General features: G+C 36.0%; 1 protein-coding gene across 3 annotated transcripts in view; it reads left to right on the forward strand.

The window, feature by feature from the left end:
• The first annotated feature begins 642 nt into the window (after positions 1 to 642).
• The window catches only part of RAD50 (RAD50 double strand break repair protein), a 48,637-nt gene continuing 36,752 nt past the window's right edge, over positions 643 to 12,527 (forward strand). Inside the window, exons 1-10 of one of the 3 annotated variants that reach the window (XM_070937319.1) lie at positions 643 to 759; positions 2,855 to 3,034; positions 4,293 to 4,376; positions 5,114 to 5,265; positions 5,943 to 6,128; positions 6,262 to 6,466; positions 6,847 to 6,975; positions 7,531 to 7,696; positions 10,171 to 10,364; positions 12,149 to 12,355. In XM_070937319.1, the coding sequence (XP_070793420.1) occupies positions 2,906 to 3,034; positions 4,293 to 4,376; positions 5,114 to 5,265; positions 5,943 to 6,128; positions 6,262 to 6,466; positions 6,847 to 6,975; positions 7,531 to 7,696; positions 10,171 to 10,364; positions 12,149 to 12,355 (1,452 nt within the window). In that variant the 5' untranslated portion in view covers positions 643 to 759; positions 2,855 to 2,905. Of the gene's footprint in view, positions 760 to 859; positions 928 to 1,872; positions 2,132 to 2,854; positions 3,035 to 4,292; positions 4,377 to 5,113; positions 5,266 to 5,942; positions 6,129 to 6,261; positions 6,467 to 6,846; positions 6,976 to 7,530; positions 7,697 to 10,170; positions 10,365 to 12,148; positions 12,356 to 12,527 lie in introns of those variants that run through there. The other 2 variants (XM_070937320.1, XM_070937321.1) reach the window with 2 other exon arrangements.

The following is a 12,527-nucleotide window of genomic DNA, read 5'->3' on the forward strand; positions in this document are numbered from 1 at the left end:
CAGGTAGTCTTCGACTTACAGTTCATTTAGTGACCATTCAAAGTTACAACGGCACTGAAAATGCACTTATGACCATTTTTCACACCTATGACCGTTGCAGCATCCCCACGGTCACGTGATTTACATTTAAACGCTTGACAATTGACTCATGTTTATGACGGTTGCAATGTCTCAGGTCACATGATCCCCTTTTGCTACTTTCTGAGTAAGCAAAGTCAATGGGGAAAACCAGATTCATTTAACAACCTGGGTTACTGATTTAAAAGCTACAGCGATTCACTTAACAAATGTGGCAAGAAAGGTCATAAAATGGGGCCAATGACACTTAACAAATTTCTCAGTTAGCAAGATAAACTTTGGGCTCAGTTGTGGTCGTAAGGTTGAGGACTGAATAAGCCTGGAGCGATTTCCTCGTTCCTAAGCGGCAGGCTGTCTAATGCAGGGACGAGGCACCTAGAGATAAAATGATGTAGAGATGCCTCTCGGTCGAATCACTTGGGAAACAACGCTCCCAGTCACATTTTACCGCGGCCTTTTCTTCTCCTATTCCGCGTTCGCTGAGGACACTCTAACTTTGACTATCTCTCTGTTCCCAAGATGCTGACGTCAGACAGGTGACGTTTCTTCGGCGGTGGGGGGAAAGTAATGCCGGGTTTGCGGCCCGAGCAGTAGATGAAATTCCTCGCGCTCCGTCAGACACGCCCTCCCCCCCCCACACACATACACGCCGTTGGTGGGCCAGGCGTGTCAATCAAGGTGGTAAGTTCTCTCTTGCAAGATTCCACTGCGCGAGACTGCATGTCAAACCTTCCCTTCTGCGGCCCCGGAGACCGCCGTGCCTTCCTTCCCCCCACCCCCACAAATCCGAGTCTCCTCCTCCTCCCCCCCTCCGGCAGAGCTGCGCCCCCTTCCCCGCCCCTAAGAAAGGTAGGCTTTCTCTCCTCCCCCCCACCCTCGTGCTTCTTCTCGCGCCGTCTCGCTGCGGGTCTGGGAAATTCCTGGTCTCAGAAAGCAGGAGTCCCCGTCCCCCGCCCCCCCGCGCGCGCCCCCCCCCTCCGCGCGCCTCGTCCTCCGGAATTGCGTCCGCCGGGTTCTAGGGAGGGCTCGCCCCCTTCCTCGAAGCCCCGTCCTCCGCCCTCCCCCCTCCCCCTCGGCTTCTGAACCACACTGGGGGAATGTGGGTTGCCGGGGGCGGCATCTTGCCGTAAAGGAATTGCTGAGCTAAGAACGAGAAGCCGCTCTGGTGGGGGCTTGGGGGTTTCGTGCCAGAATGGGCTTCCTTGCTTTCCTGCCTTTTCCACCGGCCTGTGTTTCCTTCCCCAACCCCACCTCGCCTCCCGGGCATTTTGTTTTTTGTTTTGTTTTTAAGCAGAAACAGCGGTGCAGGCAACTCTCAGATCTTCTCAGTGAAATCAATTGCTAGAGAGGCGGCGGTGGTTTTCAATTGTCTTAACAGCAGTTTCAAGTATATTCCAGAATTGTACATCATGAAATAAGGAAAATCCAAAGACCGTTCAGTTAAACATATATTTCCTCTATAATTCCATTTTTAACAACATTGGAGTTTTTCCATTTTTAACAACGTTGGGGTTTAACAAGATCATGTATTTTTGGATGCCTTCTTATTCCCTTTCACTTCTGAAGATTTTTTCAAATTAAATTTTAGGGCAGAGGTCAAAAAACAAATAAATATGAAGATTATTCAGTAACTATCTCTTTGAAAAAAAACCTACCAGAAATCCTAATACGTGGTTTGAGCATGTTTTAGTGTATCCATATGCACAAATTTATTTAAAAGTGTATGGTATTACAATCATTTTTAAGAAATAATTGAGAGAATTTGCGAAGAATACAACGGCGCTGAGATAGTCTAAATATCTAAATAAAGCTGTTTTTCAAATACTGTGCTAATGGATGTTGGAAAAGATGGATATGGAGGAAAAGGGAAGAAGTGAAAAAAACTAGAATGAAAGCAGATTGAATAGAGAAAAAGAAAGGAAAAATGCAATATGAAGAAAAATTGGACCTTAAATAATCTCTCAACAGAATGAATGAAAGTGGATGTAAGAAAGGATGTAAAAGCTGTTTGGAACAGAATTAAAAAACTGTGTTGCTGCATAAGCATTTGGAGGTACTTGGATAGACAACTTCAATTACTGAAACAACTTTAGGTCATACAAAGCAATTATAGTTACCAATGAAAACAGCAGCAAAAATTAACAAGCCATGCCAGGAAGATGGTATTACAGTTATTATGCACGTTCTGTAACTTCCTTGGTGTTAATTTTTCCATCCATTTCCAATAAGTATCTTTCATGAGTGAATTTTTTTACAAACCGTTTATTCAACCATGTTAGTAGCTCCTTTAGGTATTGGTTTGTTTTCTTATTGTTATTACATGAGATTATACTATCCTTAATTTTCTTTTTAAGAAATTCCAGCTGGTTTGCAACACTTTTACCTTTATGAGTCTATTCTCATGCAACTTCCGTATTATTTTTCTTAGTTTATTCAAATTGGCTTTTTGAAAATCCAAAGTTTGTGTTTATTTTTAATCAAGCTTTTTTATTAAAATTAAAAGATCTTATCTATACCCAAAGTCCCTACAGTTTTCTGTGGTGGGAGAACGAGTGTCATCTAGTTTATGGATCAAATAGTCTGGAATAGATGGTGCTAGGCTGCCTTTTAAATTGTGGATGAAATCTTTGAAAATTTGTTCTTTTACTTCTATGTTTAGATATCTGTTTATGTGCAAATATCCTAAGCAAATTACATATGGAATATTTTTTGCCTTATCTAGAAGAAAGATTACTGAAACTGACCCTTTTTATTCTATTTAACTGTTACTCTGCAGGGTAGTTTGAATACAGTTTACTGCTAGTGGAAAGAAGAATATTTTTCAAACATGTCTAAGATTGATAAAATGAGCATTCTTGGAGTGAGGAGCTTTGGTGTGGAGGATAAAGATAAACAAGTTATCACTTTCTTTAATCCTCTAACTATTTTGGTGGGTCCAAATGGTGCTGGAAAAACGGTAAGATTCAAGTGACTCTAATTTTTTAAATAAACTATACTTTCTTATCACCCATCCCAATGTTCAGAAGTGGCTTAATTCTGGGAATATATTTTAAAACCTCATATTAAAACAAATATCCCAAAAGAATAATAAATAAATAACAAAATTTGTGGATGATCTCTTAGAGAAAGTATTGCATTCTGTTTTTCATATACCTTAAAGATTAGCTCCTTACAAATAAATATAACTTTTTAACAATGACACTGAAAGAACAAATTGTACAGAATATATATTTTCTTTAAAGAGAGAGTTCACCAAAACTTCTATGTGCTCATTTACAGATTGTTTAATTTGCCCAAGAAGTACCAAAACCCTGTCCTTTCTTTTCTTCCTCATCCCACTAGTTACTTCTTTTTTATTTTTTATCCAACTTCCCTATCCTGTCTTGTCTCTTGAGCATCTCTCTTGTTCTCCCTTCATTCTCTTAAATTTGTGAGTGCTTTCTTTTTAAAATAACACCAATTAACTTTTTAATTATATTTTACTGGTGCAGCAGATAAACTTTCATCACACACATAGCGTTTGTGAGCAGGTTAATTACAACACTGAAGTTTTTTTTAAACATGACTGCACAGCACATATGCATTTCTTAAGTAATTTGCACGTTCATTCAAATTCATCTACTTGCACCACCTTTAGCAGAAATTTTGAATGGGTCTATGGATTTCTAACAGTTCCATGGTGTTTGTGTGTGCTTCTTATTTATATCTTTTTGTACATTGATAGTGTGTTTTACATTAAAGAACATGACTATGGAAAACAATGAGATACTTCTTTGTTGTCTCTCTCATTTATTTAACAATATACACGAGAAGTCAGCTTGTGTTAGAATAGGGGTCTTCAAACTTGGCAGCTTTAAGACTTGTGGACTTAGCTGGCTGGAGAATTCTGGGAGTTGAAGTCCACAAGTCTTAAAGCTGCCAAGTTTGAAGACCCCTGTGTTAGAATGCATAGGATTTTGCAGTTCTGTACCAAACCAATGTCTTTGGGAATTCCTGCTAATAGAAGTGATCAGAAAAGCTCCCTGTTTGTAGTTCTTCTGATAGCATCAACATCATTATATGAGTAAATCATTTACTGTATATGATTTCTTAGATATATGGGGAAGTTGGAAAAAATAATACATGAGAGGGTCTACTTTTTTAATCTGCTCATCTAGACCTAGTCATTTAGTGGCTATTAAATATATTTCTGATGCTTGTTTCCATTTCATTAGACTATCATAGAATCCCTCAAATATATTTGTACTGGGGACTTCCCACCTGGCAGCAAAGGAAATTCATTTGTCCATGATCCAAAAGTAAGTATTGCAGTTGCTAGTTTGTTTGGCTAGTAAATTGCAGTGTGTAGATTAAGTTGATGAGGAATTTGTAGTTCCCTGTTTCAAGGGAAATGACAATTATTATTTTCTATGTTGTGCCTTGAGATGCAGTGTTTCTAAAGAATATGCTGAAACATAAATATAAGCAATGGGAATATATTATGAGAAAATAACTGCATTATAAATCCATTGGAAAAACGTAAAAATATTACTATAGACACAGAAATGTGAAGTCATAGCTGCCAGTTCTTTAATTAGTATATGGTGTAGTATATGTGCAGATCCAAGCAATGTGTCCTTTTGTAATTGATTGATGGAAAGTTTGTTAGTGCACATAGTTTTACCTTTATGATTCTGTTCTCATGACAACTTCCTTACTATTTATCTTAACTTATTGGCCTTTCTTGGGATATTTTTTCCCCGTGCATTTGCATGCAACTGACATTAATGATTCTCTTATCATGCAATAGAAATACCTGCTATGGTTTTTTGTCCTTATGCTTCCCCTTATATCTCCCAAATCCATTCGAAAAGAGCCCCTCAACTCTGGAGGAAAATCAGTCTATCATCAATGTCCATGATACAGAAAACAACTTTTAAATCTCTGCCTCTACTTTTATTATAAATAAACATGATTAAAGAGGTGATTTAGGGGAAGAAACTGTTGATCTTCCTGGACCTGTATATAAAAATAAATTTATTTTCCCTCGGGGAAGGTTGCCAATGAAACAGATGTCAGAGCTCAAATAAGACTTCAATTTCATGATGTTAATGGGGAGCTTGTTGCTGTCCAGCGGTCCATGGTATGTTCTCAGAAAGGAAAGAAGACAGAATTTAAAACTCTTGAAGGAGTAATTACAAGAATAAAGTGAGTGAATAACCATATTTTTAATTGAATATGATTTTGGGATTATATCAGGGCAGTATGTCTGAAAACAAAGTGTAGATGTGCATTCTATTTTTACATACCACCAAAAGAAATGTAAGCTTGTACCAAGTTGCAACTGGAATCCTTTCAAAATATGTTTATTTTATTTGTACTTCAGTTGTTGTCTCCTCTTCTTTTCTGTTACATTAATGTAATTGAACAAATAATATAACTAATAGTGCATATTTTTCTTCTGTGATATTGAAAAGAGCTGTAGTGTCCTTATATGATACGTTGGAAAACAGTATGTATGTATGTATGTATTGATTGATTGGATTTATATTGCCGCCTATTCGCCCATGGCGAATGTAAATGTAAGAATAATATAAAAAGTCAAATAGTCATGAAATATATGGAAGAACACAAAAGATAATGAGTTCTAGTCCTGCCTTAGGCATGAAGCCAATGGGGTGACTTTGGGCTAGTTGTTCTCTCTCAGCTGTAGGAAAAACAGCAATGCTAAGCCACTGCCAAAAAATTTGCCAAGAAAATTGCAAGGATTTTTCCAGGCAGTAGCAGCAGTCAACACTGATTTGAAGTTACAGAAAAAGACAAGTAAATTGTCTGTATAATGTTTATCATTCACTTGCTGTGTTTTTGTGTCTATGTTCATGCAGGCATGGGGAGAAAGTCAGTCTGAGCTCCAAGTGTGCAGAAATCGACCGAGAGATGATTGCTGCCCTTGGAGTTTCTAAGTCTGTAATTAATAATGTCATTTTCTGCCATCAAGAAGATTCCAACTGGCCTCTAAGTGAAGGAAAGGCCCTGAAACAGAAATTTGATGAAATATTTTCAGCAACAAGGTAATCTTTATTTGTGGTTTCTTGAATGAGTAGAGGATTAAAATGAGACAAATAACCTTTAATGTTGATTAATAAAAGGTTGTCTACAGGTTACAGGTAGTTTAAAAATCACATGCATTTTTCTTTCCAAAAGGTATATTAAGGCTTTGGAAACACTTCGCCAGGTGCGTCTAAAACAAGGGCAGCGAGTTAAAGACTGTCAGGTGGAGCTGAAGTACTTGAAGCAGAATAAAGAAAAAGCACAAGAGATCCAGAATCAGCTAACTAGCAGGGAAACTCAGTTAGCTGCCTCCAAAGAAAATGTCAGACATATTGAAAACCAACTAGAGCCTCTAAAGGTGATATGTTGATTAAATGGATGTGTCCTCAAAGCTGGCAACTTAAATCTGTTTATTGCAGCTTGGTTGCTGGCTCCAAACTGTCACCCTAGTTTAAAGGTGTGCTTAATTAATGAACCATGAAAAAGCATGAAGAGAGCATTAAGTTGAATATTTTTAAAAAAACAAAATTGAATATTTGAAAGTTGGGTCTTAATGCTAAATGGCAGCCTGAACTCCATGCCCACCTTAAAAATGAGGTTGTTGAAGATGGGAGAGAGCTTTGCTTGCATAGAGCCCAAATGACTAATTCCTTTAAAGTGTTTATTTACAAGGTTGTTTTATCATCCCTCCTAATTGTTACGCAGCTTCTTTACATTAAATATTTATTCCTTTCTCAGAACTCTTTGATGAAAATAGAGCAGAATCTTGTAAAAGTAATGGGACTAGATAATGAAAGCAAAGCTCTGGAAAGTCGGAGAAAGCAGATGGAAAAGGATAATCAAGACCTGCAACAAAAAATGGAGAAGGTTTGCTTATGTTGTTTATGTTTGCATGAAATAGAATATACAAACTGCATTTTTAAAGTAGAATATTTGTAGCTCAGGATTGAAATCAGCGGGCCCTTGGTGCTCTCTGAGCTTGGTTTTTTCCTTGCAGACGTCTCATTACCCAAACTAGATAACATCATGGCTACTGAATGTAAATGTTATGCTGATCCAATGGTAAAGGTTAGATTTTGTTCCCAGCAACTTTTGTGTTTATAATCAGTCATCCCTCTTGCAGTTGTTATTACTATTGCAATGTGTTTGCTGAGCAAATCCACAAGTAGGCGGTATAGCAACATTAAGAAAAGATGAGAGCTAGATTAAGAAAAAGGTTAACATTTTCCCAGTCCACTACAGTATTTCTCAATCTTCATGGCAACAAAGTGGACTGGTGGACTAGGTTTAAGGTTGGCAAAGGCAGTCATAATCATCTAGCTTTTTATATCACATATTCTTTGGCCTTTGCAAGACTCCCACTCTGAAGGGGGAAAAAAAATATTTCTAAAAGTGTTTTTTTCTCCTACATTGCAATGTTAGGTTTTTCAAGGAAGTGATGAACAACTTAGAAGAATGTATCAAAACCATCAGAAAACTGTGAGAGAAAAGGAGAAGCGGTTAACAGAGTGTCAACGAGAACTGGAGGCAGTAAACAAAGAATTCTTAAGATTTAATAAAGAAAAATCAGAATTATTAGTTGAACAAGGTATATTTTTATTAACATTTTAATGCATGTTAATAAATGAAAATTGATACCAGGATTTTTTTTCTTTATATATAATTTCTATTAAGATTTTTGCAGAAGCTGCATTGGTTACTGATCTGCTTCCAGGTGGTATTGAAAGTGCTGCTTGTCATCTTTAAAGCCCTGCATGGCTTGGCACCAGGTTATTTGGAGGACTGCCTCTCCCAGTTAAATTTATTTGACCCACCAGTGCGGAAGGGCAGAGCATACTGTGGGTCCTGTCTATTAGGGAAATCAGGTGGGACCAAGATAAAGGGTCTGAAAAAGAAAAATTGGTAGATCCCTCTCTTTGGAATGAATATAATCCCCCCAGAGATAAGATTGCCCCTTCAACTTGTTACTTTTCCAGAAGAACTTTAAGATGGAGGCTGATATAGAGAAAATCAAATTATACTTTTTGGAGTGGGTGAGAGGTGGGATTATATCAATTTTATGCTTTGGATATTTTATAACCCACATAGAGTCACCATGTGTGAGTTGGGTGACTATATAAATTTGTTTAATAAATAAAATTTGACCACGGTAGTAAAATCTAATACAAACTAAACTTCAAAAGAATAGAAGGAAGGAGTAAAAATGCAAGAAAAAAGAGAAGAAAGAAAAAGGTATAATAAATAAAAAGTAATATATAAAGAAGTGACTTCCAACTTGATCACAAGAAGCATAAATTTAGTGATGCTTCACCTTCTCTAAGGTTACAAATATTTATGTCTTCGACCCATCTCTTATCTATGAACGCATCCATGAAACATCATCTTTTCAATCCTGGTGTCATCAGAAAGTTCATAAAGGGGTGACAGATGTAACAATCTATCTTGTTTTAACCTTGATCAAATAAACCAACTTTAAATCCTTCCTTTTACTTTTAAATGTCTTAATCTTTAGTTCATGGATGTTAAACTCGCTGAATCACGTTGATGTCACATGACATATTGCAACAGCTTTCCCTTCGCGGAGCTGCGGTGGGCATGGCCTGCGTGTGATGCATCTGGCTTGCGGACCGCCAGTTTGACACCCCTACTTAGTTCATTCAAATATTGTCATAGGATTTTATTTCTTTCAATTTTTTTCCTTCCCATCTCACATAGTTCTTATGTCCAGATTACTTCTATGGTTTGTCATTTGTGTTTGCCTTTGAAATTTTAAAACAGCCAATTTCTTTTGTAAATCCAATTCCTAAGTCATTATCCTGGCCTGTCATTTATAAATCCACTTTCAATACCATCTCTATCTTGTCAGACCTCTGTCATTTCTTCAGTTACATCTTTTGGATACAGTCCATCCTAACACCAATTTAATTGATTTGCTAATTTAAATCATAATTTGGTAAAGGAGGATATCCATCTAAATTGTCACTCACACTTAATTAGATTATGAGTGTGACCTCAGCAGTCAGTGCTTCTCAACTCAGTTAAAGTTATACATACATGAATTAGAAAATAGATAGCATCAAATATTGCATCATTTTCACTGTGGCCATGTAACTGAGATCCTAGCCCTTTCTTTGAATGCAAGAAGCTATCGGAAGCAATATGGGGGAATTGCAACAAAAAAATTCATAATCAGCCGCCTCCTCAGCTACCTGAGGATTATGGTGAGCTGGAATAAGAACTCAGGTTGAATCAATTATGTACTAAATTATTTATCTACTTATGCTTATATAATATTTATTTGTGTGTATGTGAAAGAGAGAGGGAGAGAGACATATGCCTCTTTGTACTCCTAGATATCCATTGCCTTATTCCTTATGTAATATCTTTAAGAATGAAATGTTTATTATTATTGTGGCAATCTGTGCTTTGTAATGATGAATTGATTGCAGAGTTCACACCTTGAGAGGGCATGAGGAAATATGCTACAGTAACTCTTTATTCTTTCTAGTTAAAAACACAGTGTCAGTCGTTAAGAATAACAATCATAGCCTTGCCACAACACGTACATTAAAGCTGTTACGTTGCATTTCAAGGAATGTGTGTGTGGTTACATTATGAAGGATGTTTGTATCTTTCTTCTTGGTTTTCCTATTTCCTTATCAGTTATAAAGCCATGTTTCCTTTATTTGGGATCTTATGCTTTTATATACACATATGTGAACTGTGTTTCATCAATACATCATATAAGATCGCTCTTGGCCTATGTCTCTTACTCCTCCATTGAGGTACAAGAAATCAGTAATTCATCTCAGTGTGGCTACCGTAGCTTTGGAATTAATTTACTATTTGTTAATTAATTGCAGAAAAAAAAAATCAGAATCAGCCAGTTGTTGGTGTTTTTCACTACAGGATTAATCTTACTCAATGATTAGATAACTACTGGTAGTGGGTTTTTTTCCTATTTACATGTAGATGACTTACAGTTTTTTTAATCTTATCAACAATCCTATAACATCTTGAATATATTGTATATGCTTAAATTCTGTTTTTTTTTCTATGAAGGTCGTCTTCAGTTACAAGCAGATCGTTACCAGCAGCATATCAGAACCCGAGATTCGTTAATTCAAACTTTGGCAGCTCAGTTGGAATTGGAAGGATTTGAAAGAGCACCCTTAAATGAAAGACAAATCAATCGTTTTCAGAGGCTGGTAAAAGAGAGACAGGACAAAGATATGGAAACTGCTAATAATTTAATGGTAAATATTTGAGTTTGTACACTTTTAAAGGCTCAGTTGGTCTAAAATAGGAAAATAATCTCTGTATTCTAAATTGTAATGAGATTAGGATGTAAATAAAAGCATATTTCTTTAAAGTACACTGAAATAGTACGTTATAGGGAAATTCACATCAGTCCTTGATAGTGTATGTTCTTTTCTTTTTGGTTATAACTCGAGAAAAGTGAACTTGAGGGCAGGAAGCATTATATTTGCCAGAGATAAGAAAAAATAGCCAGTAAGAACAAAATCTTGATTTTTTTTCTTTTCCTGGGGTTTGTTTTTTTTGGCTTCACCCCAGTATATTTCAGTTATACTAAAATATCCCAGGAACTATTTTTGAATAATTTTAAATATAAATAAAAATAAATGTATAAATGTACTTTTAAAATGTATTTAAAAGTAGTGTACACACTACTTACAACTTCTTACAGTTCCCTTTTCTGATACGTTAAGTCTGCCAGTGCAGCAAATTAGATTAGAAATTCCTGGCCTTATATTCTTATAATATAAAGTGAAATTTGATATTAACATACTGGATATAAATGTAAATAATGATCCTGCTAACAAAATAGTTAATTATGAATATTTAAAAATAAAGAGAAGGAGCGGGAGGATAAAAGCTAAGAGTACAGACAAAAGTCGATGCAGAAAGTTGTAAAATTGTATATATCTGTTAGTATTGTATTTTAATGTCTGATATGCGTGTGTTTTTGTTTTTTGTTTTTGTCTCTTGATTTCTTTTGCTATTGTGTGTTTGGTTTTAAAATGTAAAATACTCAATAAAAATTATTTTTAGAAAAAAGAAAGAAATTCCTAGGCTTAATTTGTGACATGCCATGCTCCAAAAGCAAAGAGCTCATTTCAGACAAAAGGCAGGTTATGAGAGGGATTGTTGCGCAGTCTTTATCAGTGATTTTTATTGACTTCTAAATATATAACATTATTTTAAACAGTAAATTTGCATACATTAAATTAGATTAATAAATAAATAGGAGATTAACTGGGGCCATATAAGTAAGTTATCACAAGTTTAATTACATTCATATAGTAAAATATTTCATTGAAAAGCATTAATTGTGGAACACTTCTTAATTTTAGTCTGTTTGGATTAGTTTTTTTAAAAAAATTTAGCCTTAAATAATTGTGTACAGAGCCAGTAGTGACAGAATTCTTCACAGAACATGGGAAATGGGAATTGTGTGAGCATTTGTACATACTATTTACAAGCATTATTGCCAAATTAAGCATTAATTACTTAATTTGATGCCATCCTAACCCATTTATTTGCAGAGGAATCCATTTGCATGGGACTAATTTTGTAATTATGTTTTAGAGTACAGGTAGTCCTCGACTTACAACAGTTCATTTAGTGACCATTCAAACCTACAACATCACTGAAAAAAGTGACTTATGACCATTTTTCATACTTGCAGCATCCTTGTGGTCATGTGATCAAAATTCAGACACTTTGCAGCTGACTTATATTTATGACCTTTGCAGTGTTCTGGAGTCATCTGATCACTTTTTGCGACCTTCTGACAAAGCAAAGTCAATGGGGAAGCCAGATTCACTTAATAGCCATGCTACTAACTGCAGTAATTCACTTAATAGATGTTGCAAGAAAGATTGTAAAATGGGGCAAAACTCACTTAACAAATATCTCACTTAGCAACATAAATTTCAGGGTCAATTTTGGTCGTAGGTTGAGGACTACACATGCAACCTTTGTTTAAATAAACTCTGATTTTTATCTTTTTTTTCAGAAAGAATTTGGCGTGAAGGAAACAATGAAGCAGAAACAAATTGATGAAATAAGGGATAAAAAAACTGGACTTGAAAAAACTATTGTCCTAAAGTCAGATATTCAAAATAAGAAACAACTTGAAGTAAAGAATTTAAAACAGGAATTACATCAGCTGGAAGGATCCTCAAATCGACTTCTAGAACTGGATCAAGAACTTACAAAAGCAGTAAGTCTTGGTTAACAAACTACCGTATATACTTGAGTATAAGCCGAGTTTTTGAGCACATTTTCTATGCTGAAAAAAGCCCCGCTCGGCTTATACTCGAGTAAGGAAAAAATGCCTTTTTTCCTGCAACCGTTTTGGTTCCCAGGGGCTGCAGGGAGGCTTGCTAAAGGTA

This window comes from Pituophis catenifer, unplaced genomic scaffold (assembly GCF_029215685.1).
Source record: "Pituophis catenifer annectens isolate HBS135680 unplaced genomic scaffold, rPitCat1.0.hap2 SCAF_2, whole genome shotgun sequence".
Classification (NCBI taxonomy): Eukaryota; Metazoa; Chordata; class Lepidosauria; order Squamata; family Colubridae; genus Pituophis; species Pituophis catenifer.